The sequence below is a fragment of the Gossypium hirsutum genome, chromosome A10 (genome assembly GCF_007990345.1).
Source record: "Gossypium hirsutum isolate 1008001.06 chromosome A10, Gossypium_hirsutum_v2.1, whole genome shotgun sequence".
Taxonomy (NCBI): domain Eukaryota; kingdom Viridiplantae; phylum Streptophyta; class Magnoliopsida; order Malvales; family Malvaceae; genus Gossypium; species Gossypium hirsutum.
Window position 1 is genome coordinate 110,434,578 of NC_053433.1, and position 17,575 is coordinate 110,452,152.

At 31.2% G+C, this 17,575-nt stretch overlaps 4 protein-coding genes across 6 annotated transcripts; 3 read left to right on the top strand and 1 right to left on the bottom strand.

The window, feature by feature from the left end:
- Positions 1–746: 746 nt before the first annotated feature.
- LOC107934552 (uncharacterized) lies at positions 747–4,421 on the top strand. 2 transcript variants are annotated; one of them, XM_016867003.2, is made up of 5 exons: positions 747–920; positions 1,802–2,074; positions 2,641–2,728; positions 3,749–3,815; positions 4,108–4,421. In XM_016867003.2, exons 2-5 carry the CDS (start codon positions 1,948–1,950, stop codon positions 4,159–4,161), a joined length of 336 nt encoding a protein of 111 aa, XP_016722492.1. In that variant the 5' UTR covers positions 747–920; positions 1,802–1,947; the 3' UTR covers positions 4,162–4,421. The 2 variants fall into 2 exon arrangements, with proteins under 2 accessions (XP_016722492.1, XP_016722493.1); XM_016867004.2 differs by lacking the exon at positions 747–920 and adding an exon at positions 1,025–1,691.
- A 1,152-nt stretch (positions 4,422–5,573) lies between these two features.
- Positions 5,574–8,439, top strand: LOC107934530 (vacuolar protein sorting-associated protein 24 homolog 1). 2 transcript variants are annotated; one of them, XM_016866979.2, is made up of 6 exons: positions 5,574–5,912; positions 6,085–6,161; positions 6,932–7,034; positions 7,284–7,405; positions 7,851–8,045; positions 8,126–8,439. In XM_016866979.2, the coding sequence occupies exons 1-6, from the start codon at positions 5,801–5,803 to the stop codon at positions 8,204–8,206; spliced, it is 690 nt and encodes a 229-aa protein (XP_016722468.1). In that variant the 5' UTR covers positions 5,574–5,800; the 3' UTR covers positions 8,207–8,439. The 2 variants fall into 2 exon arrangements, with proteins under 2 accessions (XP_016722468.1, XP_016722469.1); XM_016866980.2 differs by having other exon boundaries at positions 5,779–5,912; positions 6,093–6,161.
- A 2,347-nt stretch (positions 8,440–10,786) lies between these two features.
- LOC107934545 (dehydration-responsive element-binding protein 2A) lies at positions 10,787–11,820 on the bottom strand. Its single transcript, XM_016866997.2, has one exon. It carries the CDS (start codon positions 11,573–11,575, stop codon positions 10,871–10,873), a length of 705 nt encoding a protein of 234 aa, XP_016722486.2. The 5' UTR covers positions 11,576–11,820; the 3' UTR covers positions 10,787–10,870.
- Positions 11,821–13,972: 2,152 nt separating this feature from the next.
- LOC107934549 (uncharacterized) lies at positions 13,973–16,311 on the top strand. Its single transcript, XM_016867000.2, has 2 exons — positions 13,973–14,102; positions 15,323–16,311. Exon 2 carries the CDS (start codon positions 15,367–15,369, stop codon positions 16,132–16,134), a length of 768 nt encoding a protein of 255 aa, XP_016722489.2. The 5' UTR covers positions 13,973–14,102; positions 15,323–15,366; the 3' UTR covers positions 16,135–16,311.
- Positions 16,312–17,575: the final 1,264 nt, after the last annotated feature.

Genomic DNA, 17,575 nt, shown 5'->3' on the forward strand with positions numbered 1-17,575 from the left:
ATCATCATTTCAAACAAAAATTTTATATTAAATTATACAATGGTCACCATATTTTTCTCTTTTTGGTTAAAATTTAACCTATATTTTTTGTTTGAAATGATGATTAAACGTGCTAAGTCAGTTACCGTTACACCGTTAACGAAAATTAATGACTCGGTGATTAAAATGTTACAACACGTTAATGTAAGTGACCAAAATGTAACATTTCAAACATAAGTGACTAAAATGTAACCTGAGATAAACAAAAGTTATTTTATTATCGTATAAAATTAGTAAGTTATTTTATTTCATAAATTAAAAATATCCTATTTCGTCCATTAAGTTTTAGCTCGATTGGTAGGAGAACTTGAGTTTAAGTGCATTGAAGCCTATTATCTTCTTATATTTAGGTTAAGGAAGGACTTTAAATAGTTCTAGATGTTATTTCAAAAAGAATATATATATGATTCGAACAATTTTATTTCTATTTCAATTCAATAAAAAATGAAAAACGAAAAAGAAAAATAAAAGATGGAAAACAAATGTGTTGAATTATTGAGGGAAATGACAATAAAACACATAAAATGAGAAAAAGTTTTTTCTTCCTATTTTAGGGAGGGGCCAGTGAAAAGAGTACAATTATTTCACTTCACTTGCAAACAAATTCATCCATTACAAAATTCCACGTGTCTAAATTCCAAATCACATCCACGTCAGCTTAGACAAAGACATGCAAATGTAATGAAAATTGAAACAAAACCAAAGCTAACAGCGATAAAAACAAAACAATAAGCGAACAAAACAAGAAATTTGCAGAACAATAACACAATGATTTTCCTTCCTTTTTTATTTACTTAAAAAAGCCTTAATGTCTTTTTTAAATCTCTTCCCATAAACCATCTCCAAAATCCCACTTTAGCAATTATTTTTTTTCCTCAAAGGTATTTCTGTTTTCTTTTTACTTGCTCTTTTATTGGTTTCTCTCTCTCTCTCTCTCTCTCTCTCTCTCTCTCTCTCTCTATCTTTCTTTTATTTCTTTTTTCCCCCAGTTTTTGAATTTTTCTTGTTGTTTTATTGTTTGGATTTGTTGATTCTGAAATGGGTTTCTTTTGTTTTTTTATTTTTTTTCATGGCCAAATGCATTGTTAATTTCGGTTTTTGGTTTTTTTTATGAATTGTTTTCTTTTTATGGGTTGTTTGATTTGTTCACATTACTGTTCTTGTAAAATAGATGCTATTATTCTAGCTGATTCTTAAGTTGAGAAAGCAATGAATTTGGAATGTATTTTTGCATTATGTATCTATTGTCAAGATTATTAAAATGTACTATCTAAACGATAGAAGATTCTTTAGGTTTTTGCTTTGTTTAGGGACCAATTCATGGAAATTTTTAGGGATCCAGTGGTGTTTTATTCAGTTCTTTGAACCAAAAACTTGATGGATTATATGGGAGTTTTTTTCCATTAGAAGAAATTTATATATAGGTTTCTATAGAGTGAAACAGTCTTTACTATTTTATGAAGGATTGTGCATTAAGCTCTATGGTACCAATGCTGAAAGATATGTAGATAAGCTAAATAAGCTAGATCTTACTTTATGTTAATGGATTGTTTCGTGTACACAAGGATAAGAATATGTTGGATTGAAACATATAAGCCCTAGGGGAAGAAGGAAGTTGATGATATAGAACTGAGTTTTTATTGTTGATAAATGTATGTATGTATGTTCTAAGATGTTTATAATGTTACTGAGCTCAATCAATGGAGTTATATGTTGTGCTTGGTCTATATCCATGCTGAAAATTTCTTATTTTCCTTTTTAGTTGATGTTCATTGTTTAGAAGATCTTGGGTTTGCGTAGTGGTGGTCTTGAAGCTCCTTCAGTTTTTGTGGTTAAATTATCGAGGGAACTTAAGAGGAACCGGGTATTTCAATTATTACGAGAAGGGAATGATCATTTGGTTCGAAGATGATGGAGGTCAACGCTGGATATTCCCGTTCAAATGAGAAACAACTGCCAGAGTGTCGAAAATCTGTTGATAAAGAGAAAAAGCCAGTAGAAAAAGATGCAAGCGCTTCTGCATTTGTAAACCATGGTTCGTTCCTTGCTTTAGATGAGTTAATGGTGTTTGATTATTGCTATTTTCCCACTTTTTCCAATGACATGAAGAAATTTCTCAAGGGTTATCATTGCCATCATGTCTGTTTTAGCTTTAAGATAAGATGTATGGTTTACATGCTTTTCTACCAGATTGTCCCACTCATTGCTACCATGTATGGTACGCATCCAGCACAGATAGGCCCATACCGTGTCTGAAAATGTGTCCAACAAGGGTATTTATGAAACTGAAAAGTCAGAGCAACATAGGCTTAGAGTATTTGACACTGAACTATATCTTTTCAAAGATAGTATCATCCTAAGATTTTCATGAAATTGAAGAGCCAGCTCTTCTGCCAGCACTTCATATCCTGTCCTTACCTCTATTCTATTACCTCTGAAAAGTCAAGCTACTGATAATTCACAATTGCTCTATCTGTCCTCTATGGTTGCCATTCAAAAGAAAAAGCAGGATTAGAACTATTGTTTTTGTTTCAACTGAGTATATATTTATTTTTTGACTTTTGAGAATGAAGTTATAATCTAATTGAATCCATTATGTAGCTGCAATCTCTTGGCACGAGAACAGAAGAAAGTGGACAGGAGATAAATCTCAAAAAGCACGAAAGATCAGTAAGGATCAAGTTATAAGGTAAACCAGTTACCCCATTCTTCTTCTGTTTATTCAATGATGGTCTGGTATTGCTCTACTGGATACTATTTTGGTGGGGAAGCTAAACAATATATATGTATTTGGTAATGGCCTAGTTGGAACCTATGTTACCTGGACTTGGTAGTGAATGTTGGATCGGGGCATGTGTCTGAACAGATGCTCAATTTTTTCTATGCTTTTTTTTTTTTCATATATTTAAAGGATCATATGTCAAAGATGGGAATTTTATGAAAGATGAAAACTCTGAGAAACAGAAGTTGAAATTGCATCATCACTATCTGTAGACATTTACAATTTGCATATTACAGCCCTTCTTAAAATAGACTTCTTGGTAATCATGTTTTCTTTAAACAAGAAATGTAATGGATTTTTGCTTCTAGTAGAAAATGGAAAGGAAGAACCAAAATATTAGTGCAAAGGTAAGGTTATAAACATTTGGCTCGGTATCTTTTTCGTCTTCAAGATGTGCAGTTAAAGTTTGAGCTGAAGTTGCTATTCCAACTAGGCTCAAGTTGTTGGGGGAAATTCAGGTTTGTTGAAAAAAATAAATTCTTTTAGTGTTCTCTCTTAAATGATTGTTTAAACTTCAATGTCAAAGGAAACTTTTGCAGACCCTGTTGAAGTTGGAACGATTTGAGATGCCTCTTATGGTGGCAAATATTCTTTGCTATGTACAATATTTACCGGAAGGTGGCCTTGGATTGATTCAGCTTCCTTTCCAAAAAGGGGACTGTTGTTGATATTTATAGATATGGTTTCTCAAACACCGAAAAATTGTTAGCTTGAACGGAATATATTTGATCGAACTTCATAGAGAACTATTACAAAGTTGCAGCATAGAAATAGTGATTGTTATGTATAACATATCTTACGCATAAATGAAGAATATTTCATCTGTTGTACTATATTAATTGCTCGATATGTAGATTTTACCTTTCTAATTTTTCTTATAGTTGCCTGGATAAGACGAATAATAACTGCAGAAACTTTGTTTTGCAGCTGGTCTACAACATATGAGGAGCTTCTTTCAACTAATGACCCATTTTCCGAGCCAATTCCTTTGCCGGTAAGTTTCTGAAACTGCAATGATTATTGAATCAATCATCAAACAATAGATGTGGATGTTAAGGAGACTTGTTCAGCAGCGGTATAGTACATAAAATAGATTGTTCGAGCAACTCGAGCTTGGTTGAGCCGTCATTACCCTTCTCTTTAGGAGGAATAAAGTTCACGATTCAAATCCCTCCCTCATGTTTCTCATACATATGAAAAAGGGACTGACCAGAGTTCCTTGTTTTAAATGAATTACTGCAGCCACAAGAAACTTACTGCAATGAATGTTGTTGTTCTAAATGCAGGAAATGGTAGATTTTCTAGTTGATATTTGGCACGACGACGGGCTGTACGATTAGATAATCAGTGATGAACTATGATGAAGCTCTGGCATCCGAGATTGGTAGACAATTGGAGAAGTTTTTTCTTTTTCTTTTTTGGGTCTTACAAATTTATAGATTTGGATTACCTCCATTGATATTCAAGATTGAGAGTGGCAGTTCCAAGCCTAGATTGTGTTTGCCTCCTTAGATTTATGTAACACACATTGTGAATGTCATTCCAGGATGTTGGATACGGATATCTGTCTTACACGTGTATGATGATATTTTTTTTTCTATTTAGAGGATCCTAACTACGTACCATTGTTCAAAATGTGTTCGACAAGGGGATTTTTTCCAGATATAAATATGTTAGGAAGCTTCTTGGAAAATCATATTGTCCTACTCATGTCCAACGCATCATAGTATTTACTTTTTGGTTGGCATTGTGATGAGCATGGATCCCAGAACTGAACTGAAGGTTGAACTGGTTGTATTTTCAATTCAATTGGTTTAAGGTTGATGATGATATAAAGTGTTAGCAATTTTTGTTTATTATATGGAGTGTCAAAAGGAAGCTTTAATCACTAAGTCTTAGCATAAGCTGTTAGCAAGTTAATTCTTCATCCATGACTTCATATTCATTTTTAATTTAATGTTTGCTTCTTTTTTTAATGAAATAACTTTTAAATACAACCATCAAGAAAATAGGCACAAATCAAGCAAAAAACTGTTGTTAGGTGGAAAAAAAAATCAGAGTTGGAGCCTTGTATCATTTATTTGTTGTTAGTGTAAGAAAATTTAAGTTTTGAGTGTATTAAAACGTATTATTCTTCTAATTGGAGCGACTATAGATAGTTTTAGTTCTAAAAATTGTATAAAAAAAGTAAAGTATAAACAAGTTAAATATTAAATTCCCATGAGCTAATTTGTTTATTGTTATAGTTATTAATGTAAGTAAAAAAAATATGAATTTTATGAGTTTGTGATAAATTATGTAATAAATATATTTATTAAAATTTTATATAAAATAATTGTTATTTTGATTACAATCATAAAATTACTTATGTTTTAGATTTTCTGTATTTTAATGACATTATAATTTTCGATTAAGTCTTAATTTGATAGATATGAGAATTATTGCTAACATAGGAACACGTAAGTTCGAGTGTACTGAAATATATTATCCTCCTATTTATAATTAAAGAGAGACTGTACCTAATTTTAGATATTGTATAAAAAAAATTAATTAATCACGATTTGTCGTTTGAAATAAATTTTGTCATACAAATTGTGATAAATTAGTTTACATTAATTCAAATTTATAATAAAATAATAAAATTAAAAATACGAGAAGGAAATGTTAACGCGGTGGGCGAAACGACGTCGTGTTGCTAAGTACGCTGCAGACTGTTCTATAACACGTATTTTCCCGGAAAATATAAAAGGAAAAGGGAAAGGTAAAAGATTCCGAAACGAAACACGGCAAAAGAAAATTGAGGCAAAAAAGAAAAGAAAAGAAAAACAGGAAAGCTTTGATTCTAAGCCATTTTCTTTGCTCCATTCCATAGAAAGATCTAAAAGCTCAAGCTTTCCTAGCAAAATTTTCTCACCATTTTTTTAAGTTACGAAGAGAGGGAAAGGAAAAGGGACTAATTTAGAGAAAGAAAAGGTAAAGATGGATAAATTTAAGAATATGTTGAAACCCAAGCCGAATCCACAACAACCACTAAGAGATTGGCAAAGAAAGCTTCGTCAAGAGTGCCGTAACATTGAACGCCAAATTAGAGGCAAGATATTTCCATCTTTTTCCCTTCATTGTTTGGAAAAAAGAAATTGATGATTGCTTTTTAGTGGTAATTTTGAATCTTTCAGTTAATGGGTATGTGAGAATTCAGGTTTAAAATAAGGGGGTTTTTTTATAAGAAAATTTATGGGATTTTTATGTGGATTTTGTATTAGATATTCAGAGAGAGGAGAAAGGTGTACAGAAGGCAATTCGAGAAGCCGCTAAGAGAAATGACATGGGTTCTGCTAAGGTAAAAAATTCTTGGGTTTTTTTTTTTTCTTTCTAATGGAACTTTATCTATATAGATTAATCATGTCATAGTTTTTGAGGGAATTCAATATTTTATAATTGGAATGGTTTGATTAGGAAGATAAGTTATGTAATTACATTAAAGATCATCTAGGAGAACCTGTTGGTTAATTCGGCTGCCCTTAAGAGTGGCATCTAACAATGGGGATTGGCTCTATTTTAGCAAATAAAAAGATCATTGAGGCGAACCCATCGGTTCATGTAGTCACCCTTAAACATGGCATCTTGTGAATCTAAAGTTCATTGTAAAAGGATCTAGGTCATTATATGGTGTAGAATGACTTTATGTTTTAAGTTGCTGAAGTAAATTGGATTTTGTGGTTTTTTAGATGAAATGATTGGTCATTCATACGAAAAGGATGCTACTTGATTATCCTAAGTCTAGCTGATCTTCAGTATTCATCCAATAGGTATTCGTCCAATGAGTTTTCTAGTCGATCTTAGGATCAGGAGATGTAACTCATCATTGGTTCTAAGCTGGAACTGCACACTGAAATCACGAAAGATGTTGATTTTTGGAATAATGAAAAGATCATCTTTTCGTTGGGTGGTCCAATTTGATGAAACCTATGTGCCTTAGCACGTGTATTATATGTGAAAATCATTTATTGTCTTTTTGTGTATGCTTTCATGTCCGCAATTTTGCATTTGCCTCGTTATTGAGGAGTCATTTCTTATGTAAGCTCTTGTTGTGATCTTATTCATCTTTAGGCACTTGCAAAAGAAATTTTAATGTCGAGAAAAGCTGTGAACCGTCTATATGAGAATAAAGCGCAGCTTAATTCAATATCAATGCACCTTGGAGAAAGTGTTGGTATGACAACTTATGCATCTGAAATCTGTGCATTGCATTTATTCCAACGGTTCTTTTATGCCCCAGTACCTGGAAACATTTTTAATTCGAACATAGGCTGAGAATGTTGTTGGCACGTGCTTATTTCCCTGAATATATCAATGTTTGTAGTATTAGATTTATCATCTGACATAAGTGAACATGTATTTCTGTTTTTTGGAAGAAATGCTTTTCTTTCTAAATATTCTTTATGATGGATTGTATTTGAAGCAATTGCTCGAACCGTTGGCCATTTGTCCAAGAGTGCTGAAGTCATGAAACTTGTAAACAACCTCATGAAAGCTCCACAAATGGCTGCCACGATGCAAGAATTTAGCAAAGAAATGATCAAGGTAATTTTCAAGTTTGTAACTTTGTTGCATTTACGTGCCAGTTTTTGTTTCATAATATTTACCATCGTGGTCAAACACCTTGGAATTGACACTAGCATAGGACACTTGGTATTCTACTATTGTTGTTCGGAGTTGCTATGTTGCCTCAAGATTGGTTTTTTAGTGGTGTTTTTTTTACTGAAAGTTGTACAAAAGTGAACTTTGTCGGGAAATTCATTTTTGGATGTGTCCAATCAAAGTCTAAAGTTAACAACCGATATCCATGTTGTATAGATTGAAAGAACGAAATTAGACAACTATTTAGTAGCATACGTGAACTAATGAGCATCTTCTTTTAAAAGTACAATGACTCCAAGTGCAATGTGAGAAGCATCTACATGCTCTACATATTTTTCGAGTTTCTTATTTTCTGTTTTAAGATAAATGCCTCTGTTCAACCATGCAGGCAGGTGTTATTGAAGAAATGGTAAATGATGCCCTTGACTCGGCATTGGATTCCGAAGATATTGAAGAAGAGACCGAAGAAGAAGTTGATAAGGTTCTTTCGGAAATTGCCGGTGAAACTGTGGCACAGCTTCCTGAAGCTGTTCGGAAGGAAAGAGCGAGGGTATCTGCAGAAAAAGAAAGCACTTCCCGAGAGGTATGCAAAACTTTAAACCCATTTCATTCACTTGATATTGCAAAACGCTGAAGGAACTCAATTTCTTATAAATTGTATAGGAAGAAACTATAGCGGAGGGTGTCGATGATGAGGAAGAGCTAGAAGAGATAAGGGCACGGCTTGCTCGAGTTCGATCATGAAAATTTCACCTTGTTTATGGTGTTCTTTAGCTATCTATCAACTGAAACTGTGCCTTGTATTGTATTACTTCATTAAAGGGGGCTTTGAGCTAATCTGTTGTGTTTGAAGAGAGCTTTGAACCCAAACATTCAATAGTGAATATGGATTTACACTGTGGAGCATTAGGCCAATTGCTTCACTGAAATTCTATTTAATTCTTTTAAATAATATCATTTAATTATTACAAGTTTAATATACTCCAAAAATTTTATTGCAAGTTGTATAACAAGTTTATAAGTTTGCACTTCATTGTAAAATCCAGACATACTTTGTCTTTGCATGTTGAAACATGAATTATTATATAATTGATGTATTATATCAAATTTAGCTTTCTAACGTTAATCACTTTCATTATTTTGACTTTTTTTTTGTTTTTTTAGTTAAATTTAATTATTAATTTTTTTAGTGACCTGATCATGGGTCGGGTTGGGTTAATGTTAAATTTTAGGCTTGTTTTTTAAGTTTGGGATTAAAAAATGAGCTTAAAATTTTATCGAAGTTTAGTCCATATAAAAAATGCTAAATCCAAGCCTAATCCGGTTCGCTTGTATCAAATTTTTATATAAAAATAAATTTAAAAATATCTAATGTATCAAATACACTAAAAACATTAAATAAAAGTTATATAGTATCCAAATAATAACGATAAAATAGTAGGAATATAATAGTAAAATAACAATAAAGAGAAGCAGGGAAAAAATTTTAGACTCAACCCGAACCAAAAAAATTTACTTGAGATGCAGCTTGTTTGGAAAACTAAGACTTTTTTTTTTCTAATTCAAACTCACTTTTTAGACTTATATTTCTGCTTAAACCCTCTAACTTTTTCGACAAGCCTTCAATCTTGGGTGAGTGATTTGAGTCATGATCAGATCTAGTTATATCTTATGTTAATAAATAAATTAAAAATTGTATAAAAATTTAAAAAAACTATAAAAAATTAACATTAAGTACATATGTATTACTATGCAAACTGCAATGTTTACAATGTAATATTTTAGTCAATATTTCTATTAAAAATAATAATTAACTCTTTTTAATATATGAACGTTTAAATTCGACTTTTTAAAAAATAAAATACAATAAAATATTTTAAAAAATAAATTGATAAAAAAATATAAATATTCAACATTAAATTAAACAAAAATCATCAAATCAAAATAAACTTGGTCTTACATGTTAGAAACAAATAGTCAACTTAATTATATGATTAAACTGGATCAAATCATGATAAATTTGTCAAAACAAATACTCAACTTATTATATTATACAAAGAAAAGAGGTCAAATGGTGATCTCAACTTTGACTTTCTTTAATTTTCACCAAATAAGTAAATATATTTTTATTTCAACTATTTCAGACAGCCTTCTGATTTGATAGATGAACCTTTGTACGCCCACAGACAAGAGTCATCACTAATCTTTCCTAATAAAGTAAATAAAAAGAGCACTTCTCCAATCATTCTTAAACCTATGTTTTGTCTAAATCTCAATTTTTTTCAAACACCATATTGCTTTTAAAAGTAGGTTTTTTCGATTGTCGTTGAATCTATGTTCTGACCCAAGCTCAAGAAACTTGGTGAGTCCACTGATATGCTTTAGACAACATTTTGAATTTAATTATTATACATTTTGACTCCAAATTTAATATCCAATATAACTGTATAATTACTAAATATACAATAATTTAAAAATAGTAATCAATAAATTAAAAGGAAAAAAAACCCATTTTCGAGTTTCATATGTGTCAACTTCCACCATTTTCATATGTTTATATGAATTTTATAGGTAAAATTTTTATGAAAAGGATCGGTGTTCATAGTTATGGTAGAATCGAATTAATTGATTAAATTAATTTAATCTAATTAATTAATTAGTAGTCAAATTTAGTTCGATAGGAGGTTGATAAATAATATTTTAGAGTTTTAATTATCGGTTAATTTGATTCAAAATAAAATAATTAACCGAATTAATTAATTAACCAAAATATTTGTTGTTTTCAATACTTACGCAGTGTTTGATTGTTAACTTCCAAGACTTATCTACTGCTCTGATTTTTTACTTGTTATTTTCACCTCTATCTACAATTGTTTAAACTATTAAATAAAAGAAATAAACATTAGCAATGTATGTTTTTATACGATTTGTATTAATTTTAATCAAAAAGCAAAAACATGTAAATTTTGATTATTCGATTAATAGGCCAAATTAATTAAAATATTTCGATTTGATTGGTATATTTAAAATAAACTTCATTCTAATTAACAGTTAAAAACTTTTATATTTCAAGTAATTCAGCCCGAGTATTGAAACACCACCAATTGGATCGAAGAGTAAACAATTAAAAATTAATGTGATAACAGAGAGTTACTATAATATGTTATATGTACTTTAACATTCAAAAGTTACTTTTTAATGAAGAAGAAGAAAAATTAATTTGATCTAACTGTAAGGATGTTATGGGTACTCGATTTCTTCGTGTACCTTAAAAACAACAAAACAACAAATGTAGTGAAGATGTGTGCAAGTAGTTGTGCCATCTTTTAAACATTCTTTTCTGACTATAATTTCACTTAAAAACAAGGGTACAAAATCTGTAACATGTAAAATGTTGTAACGTACAAGTCAAGCAAGGAACTCATCAATATCAAAAAGCTCACAATTATCCCACACACTATTATTCCCTACATAATCCATTGGAATGTCATCGAAGAACTGCAACGATTCCAATCCTTCAAGCCAGCTATAATCTGTATCATCCCCTCTTCTATTAACCTCACCACCTTCACCTTTCATATCCATTGCACCACTTGTCGACGGCGCTTCAGAATCAACAGGACCATCCATAGCGGACTCAGAGCCACCGCAAGTGGCCGTTGTTGTAGTTGTAGCCTGAGAAAACCCATGTGAAGGAGTGGCGACTGAGTCCGAATCGGAACCCTGAGGCATGTTAAGGATCGCTTTGGCACCGTACATGGCTTTGGCGGCTTCGTCGTAAGCCGAAGCAGCTTCGACGGCAGTAGGGAAAGTGCCGAGCCAGAGACGTTTCCCTTTATTCGGAGCGCGGATTTCCGCTACCCACTTACCCCATGTACGCTGCCGTACGCCTCTGTAGTTACAGTTCTGGTTCTGCGGCCCGCCTTTACCCTTCATGCACCCTTTCTTGGAACCCTTCGCCGGCGCTTTACGTGATTGTTTGGCCTCCGAGTTCTCACTCCATAACTTCAAAGTATCCGCCACTGATAACCCGTCCCGTCTCTTCCTTTTACGTGAAGAAACCGGAAACAAAGACGAACCCATCTCCGGGTTTTGATTATCCTTAAAACCCATACCAAAATTTCCCAAAAATTTCAAACGAGAAAACCCCAGAAATCTCCAGAAACAATAACAGGGGATAACCAAAACAAACAAGCTCAAAAAGAGAGAGAACAAAAACGAACGAAAAACAATGAACAAAGCTTAGTTTTAAACTGGGTTTTGATGAATTTAAGGAATTTTTTTTTTTGCTTTCGTGAACGTTTTTCTTGAAAGTGAAATCTTGGAGAGCAGGAAAGATCTTTGACACTCTGAGAACTGAGGATGATATTTAATACTTTTCCGGGAGATATTTATTGCACCTTTTATTTTCATTAATTTGAATTTGTTTTAAAAGATTATAAAAAAGACACGTGTCGGATACTGAGTTGTTTTGAATGATGTTTCGTCGCCAGGAGACAGCTGGCACGTGTCACCTGGTTTTCCCCTGTGTATTCTAGAGATTATCCTTAGTTTACTTCCTTTCGAAGAATTTTGTTTTACTCGGTTTCCGTCTTTAACCCTGGTTCTTTGAGTTGATTACAGATGTGTGCCACTAACTAACTACTAGGCAAGCTACTACTAAACAAACTAGCTTTGTTAGCGCTATAAGGACTTTTCTGTCATAAGTCAATATAGGCTTTGACCAACCATAGGCCCATATGCCATTTTCTTTCAAATAATTATATTTCAGCCGAACTTACCTTTTTTAGAAACAAACATTGAAGAAGGTAGAAATTTTTTTAGAAATATTTTATTCAAAATAAACAAATCTAGTTAATTTAATAATTAGATATTTTAAATAGATTTATTTATAAGTCCGGTTATTCAGTCCGGCTTGTAAGCCCACTCTAAAAATAGGGGAGTTTAAAATATAAATTTAAAAAATGAGCTTGAGTGATTTTAAATTGGTCAGGTCTTGGGTAATGCTTTTTTTAGCCTAAGCTTAACCTGACCCAAATTTGAAAAAATTACTATTTTTTTGCAATTTCTTGTTGTTTTACTTTTATATTTTGTTTTCTTACTATTTTGTTACCATTCTATTATTATATTACCACTATTTGGTTGTTATTATTTGGATATTATATAACTTTTGTTTTATTGTTAATTTTGTACTTATCTTAGTCTTATTTAAGTATACATATTTTTTATTTATTTTTAATTTGTTAGGAAACATTTATTTTAATATTTTTAGTATTTTTAATATATTATATTTTTTAAAATAATATAAAAAATTTAATACGGCTGAACCGAGTTGAGCTTAGATAAAAATTTAAACCTTTTTTTAGATCGGACCAAGTCTAGTAAACGGACCTAACATTTTGGTCAGAACCTAGCCTAGCCCATCAGGGGCGAAACCAGAATAAATTTTTAAGGGGTGTAATGAAATTTTAATTTTTATAATTTATATATTTATAATTTTTAAATGATCAAATCAAATTTTATAATTTTAAAGGGTTAAAGTATAATTTTATTTTTATTAATTTAAAATTTAAAAAAAACAAATGATGTAAATAGTAATTTTGTATTTTAAAGTGGCCGGCGCATGTTATCCCTCTAAATTCACCTCTGGAACCCACTGATAACTCTAATTTTAAAATAGATAATATAAAAATATTTTATTTCCAACAAAATGAGATCCTAAATTTTCTGGTCTGTGGATAAGGATGGTCTATTCTGATGTCAATATGAGATCCGAAAACGACTCACCATACAATGACTCGTAAAGTGTAGACAGTGATGTATTTGAAGAGAAAATTCCAAAAATAAGATATGGTAAAATTATAAATTTCATCCATTACTTTATGAAAACTTAGAAGTTAGTCTCTTTATTTTTTTTAATTTATCATAATTCAATCCTCGTATTTTATGGAAGTTGAGAAATTAGTCCATTTCTAGGTAAATAAATGAACTTGAACAGATGATTTCTGCTGATTCCATATATTATAAATTGATAAACAGTTAATTTTTAACTCAGTAATCTAAGTCATGGTTTAGTAGTGCTACTTGATTGGACCGATTTCTCAATTTTCAATAGATTGCAATGGATTATGTCGATTCATTATCCAAATCCACTTTATTTTTGCGGTAATGGATATCTAAATCCGTTTTGCCCTTTTTGGTAATGAATTCTAATTAGAATATCTGAATCCATTACACTTTTTTTTCTTTTTAAAAATATTATTTAAACAAATTTGCAGATTTAAATTTTACAAGAACCATTGATATTTGATCAGCTAGTTTTAGTACGAGATCAAATTTTAATAAATTAAAATAAAAGTGATTAAATTTTTAATTTTATAAAATAGAGGGATTGAATTTAAAATTAGACCAAAACAAAGCTATAAAACAAAATTTCCCTTTTGTGTGGGAATCCACTAATTAGGTTTTTGTTGGGAGCAATCCACTAATTAGTTTATTTGTAACAAACTTATTACTACTACTATATATGAAAACAAATTTATGCTCAAGTTTGAAGATTTTGAATCTTTCTATTTCTGATCAACTTGGAAGATTTTCTTCTTCTTACGCAAATGTAACCGTTCCACTTGCGGGATTTTTGGTAAGTCATTTTCCCTCTCGTTTTCCAATCGAACAGATCAAAGTCTATATCGCATTTTGATTTTCTGGTTTTTTGCTATTTTTCTTGGTTTATATCGAAGATGGCTGGTTATGATTATGAATGAATTTGAAGAATTTATGCTTATTTTTCTGAGTTTTTTTTTTTGAGGAATGAATTGCTTAAAAGGAACAAATTGTAAACTGTATGGAATTAAACCGTACATGTCAAAATCTTTCTGCTTTGTAATTTTTTTCCCGGAAAAAATTGTGTGGGAATGATTTGGTATAAATTGAAAGTTTTTTTTTCCCAGAAAGAAGAATCCGTAGGAGTTTAAGACCCTTTCGGGAAGAATATGAATTAGGGTTCTGAAGCGATGAACTGGTATAGGAATTAATCTGAAAATTATCGTGGTGCTGTTGGTTTTACAATCAAAATCCATTAACTCACGAGAGTATCTATAGTTGTTACTAATTATTGGATATATAAACATTAATCAAATTAAATTTAAATAGAATGACATAAGTTATGAACCGAATTACGATTTAATTTAACAGAATATTTTTAGTTTTATATTGTTATGTTACGAACCGAATCACCAAACAATTTATAAGAAATTCGCTTAAGTTAACATATATTTGTTAAGAAATCTCTAAAATTAAAATAAAATTCAAACCTCTTGTTTGTCTTGGATTATATATAATCGAATCACTCTTGTTTTGTTACGATGTCGTCAATCTATTATTAAACTCTCTTATCTCTTTAAAGATAGTCTTATGTGATAGTCAAAATGCTAACTTGAATGTTCAGTTGTTGGGATGAAGATAGATTTTTAATTAATAAATTTAATTTGGGTTGTTACATACTATCACCGTTAGGGAGCTAATGGAACTTAATAGTAAATAAGTGACTATTTTTACAGTATCAATTTTTTTTAATTATATTGTTACTAAGTGAATTTTTTTATACTTTAAATTGTCACACTAATAATTTTAACAAAATTAGTGTTAATAGTCGAATTTGAATTTTTGAAATTTAAAAAATAAAATAAAAAACTAAATTTCAAGTAATCACATATTTCTAAAAAAAAAAAATTTAAAGAAGACTAGGAAGATTTCTTGAAGGTATTATCTTTCTAAAAAATGATAATTAACATTTCCAACGCCAAATTTATATTAACATTTCCAATGCCAAACTTTGATATGCATTTCCCCATTCTCGAGATTTTTGACAAAGCAGTGATGAACCGTGGTTCATCCTCAACAAGATGAATGGATTCTCCACCGTGGACGGCTTCGTGGAGATAACCGAATCCTTGGCAGAGATGATCAAGTACATCGCCAACGAACCGTCGTTGGGTCTTTCCTACGTTCAAAAGCACACACGGGACGCCGTTCCCAACCTCCTTAACCTCAGCAACCGGCTCGCCGATAAGTCCCGCCAAGCCACTTTGCACACCCAAGACTTGGAAGATTCAATCACCATGGTCAGCTCCATGAAGCAATGCGGCTTCCCAATCGCCGATGAGATGATCAAGGACATCACGGATTCATTAACTTTAATATCGGCGAAACAACTGAAACGTGGATTGATCGACAGTACCGATTCGAGCTTTACGATGAGAAGAACCATGTCTTGGGGACCAATGGCTTGGGTTTATGGTTCTGAAGACGTGCAGCAAGATGGAAGTAATTATTTTTCGACCATGATCAAGTCTGCAAGAGAGAAGGCGAGCGGTTTTAGATGGCCGCAGCTCGAGTCGAAGGAACCGATAGAACCCGCGGTTCGGTGTCCTGCTCCGATGATACGGGTTGGATCTGCCAGCATTGGTTCAATACCTGATAATTTTCAGTGGCCACAACTGGAGTCGAAGGAACCGATAGAAACCGAGTCCCAGATGCCGGTTCAATGTCAACCGGCGGATGAACTCCATGGAGAAGAACGGAAGGTCGAAACGGATGGCGAAGTGTCCGGTGAGAGTATATTGTTCGTGTCTGAAGATTACAATGATTTTAAGGGTGATAAAAGAATCTAAATTGGAACCATGGTTGGAAGGATGTGAAGACAAATTGGATAGAAGCAAGGGAGGAAGTGAAACTGGTGGGGTTTAGCTTGAAAATGAAGATTGAGTTTCGTAATTAGCTGCAGATACACATGGTTGATGGTTTCATTGTCTTTTCTTTAATATCAAAATTGAATTCCAGCTTTTTCACTCCTACTGCTCTTGAAGAATCCTCCCTACCATTTTTTTTTCTTTAAAAAAAGGTAAATTACAAAAATATTCATCTTTGTTTGCCTCAGATTACATTTTAGTCATTTATGTTTGAAATGCTACATTTTAGTCACTTACGTTATGGTTTTGTTACAAAGTGATCATTCTACCGTTAAGCTCTATTACCTCCCTAATGGTGGTCCTACATGGCAATCCAAATGAGTTTTAAATGCTAATTTGGATATTCCACGTAGGAAATGCCCGTTTGGATTGCCATGTAGGATCGCCATTAGAGAGGTAATGGAGTTTAATGGTAGAGTAATCACTCCATAACAAAACGATAACGTAAGTGGCTAAAACGTAACATTTCAAATGTAAGTGACTAAAATATAATATGAGACAAACAAAAGTGACTATTTTTATAATTTATCCTTAAAAATTAATTAATTTAAACTTAATAATATAAGTACAACATTGATAAATATTTATATTATGAAAATAATTTTTAATATTAATTAACTATTATAATTGAATTGTATATTGACATATAGTTAACCTTTTTAATTAATTAAAATCTCGTACACAATAAGTTTTTTTTCTATATTTCTTAATTTATTCTTAAATAAATTAATTAGTTTATATACCACATGAGCAAATTTTGTCAAGAGAAGTGAGATGGAATTAAAAAATTTTAAGATGAGATTATAAATTTTATTACTATTAATTTTTATAATGGGATCAACATTAACATTTCGTGTTTTTTGATCTGTTTTATCATATCTTTAAAGTCGTGAGAGTGATCTACAGAATGTGTTTATGTAGTAGTTATGTGAACGTATGAGATTGAGATTATATTGTATCGAATTCTTTTTTATAAAAAACCAAAATTATAATTATTTCAATAACTAGAAGGCTTAAAATGAATTATCAAAATTTTAAAGGGTTTACTTACTAAAATTTCCCATTAGACCAGGGCTCAAAGCGGCTGTCTGCCCCTGGCTTTATTCCCCAAGTAAAATTTGAAATGATTTAAAAATAAATTATTTTTCATTCAATAAATAGATTTAAATAATTTGTCTAATTCTTACTTTCATCCTTCTACAAAATAAAAATAGTCCATTTACTTTAAATTGTCAAAATTAACAAAAATCAACATTTTAAGTTTACATGTTTACCAACAATTGGACTAGTTTCTCAATTTTCATAAAATATGTGTTCAAATATTGATAAATTAAAATAAAAAAAGACTAATTTTTAATTAAAT

What these genes read in the sequence shown, in the direction of transcription:
- LOC107934552 (XM_016867003.2), top strand. Translation starts at nt 1,948, where the DNA reads ATGATGGAGGTCAACGCTGGATATTCCCGTTCAAATGAGAAACAACTG. An exon ending in TTCTGCATTTGTAAACCATG is followed by an intron (nt 2,075 to 2,640) that starts GTTCGTTCCTTG and finishes TCCATTATGTAG; the next exon opens with CTGCAATCTCTTGGCACGAG. An exon ending in CCGAGCCAATTCCTTTGCCG is followed by an intron (nt 3,816 to 4,107) that starts GTAAGTTTCTGA and finishes TTCTAAATGCAG; the next exon opens with GAAATGGTAGATTTTCTAGT.
- LOC107934530 (XM_016866979.2), top strand. Translation starts at nt 5,801, where the DNA reads ATGGATAAATTTAAGAATATGTTGAAACCCAAGCCGAATCCACAACAA. An exon ending in CATTGAACGCCAAATTAGAG is followed by an intron (nt 5,913 to 6,084) that starts GCAAGATATTTC and finishes ATTTTGTATTAG; the next exon opens with ATATTCAGAGAGAGGAGAAA. An exon ending in ATGACATGGGTTCTGCTAAG is followed by an intron (nt 6,162 to 6,931) that starts GTAAAAAATTCT and finishes ATTCATCTTTAG; the next exon opens with GCACTTGCAAAAGAAATTTT.
- LOC107934545 (XM_016866997.2), bottom strand. Translation starts at nt 11,575, where the DNA reads ATGGGTTTTAAGGATAATCAAAACCCGGAGATGGGTTCGTCTTTGTTT.
- LOC107934549 (XM_016867000.2), top strand. Translation starts at nt 15,367, where the DNA reads ATGAATGGATTCTCCACCGTGGACGGCTTCGTGGAGATAACCGAATCC.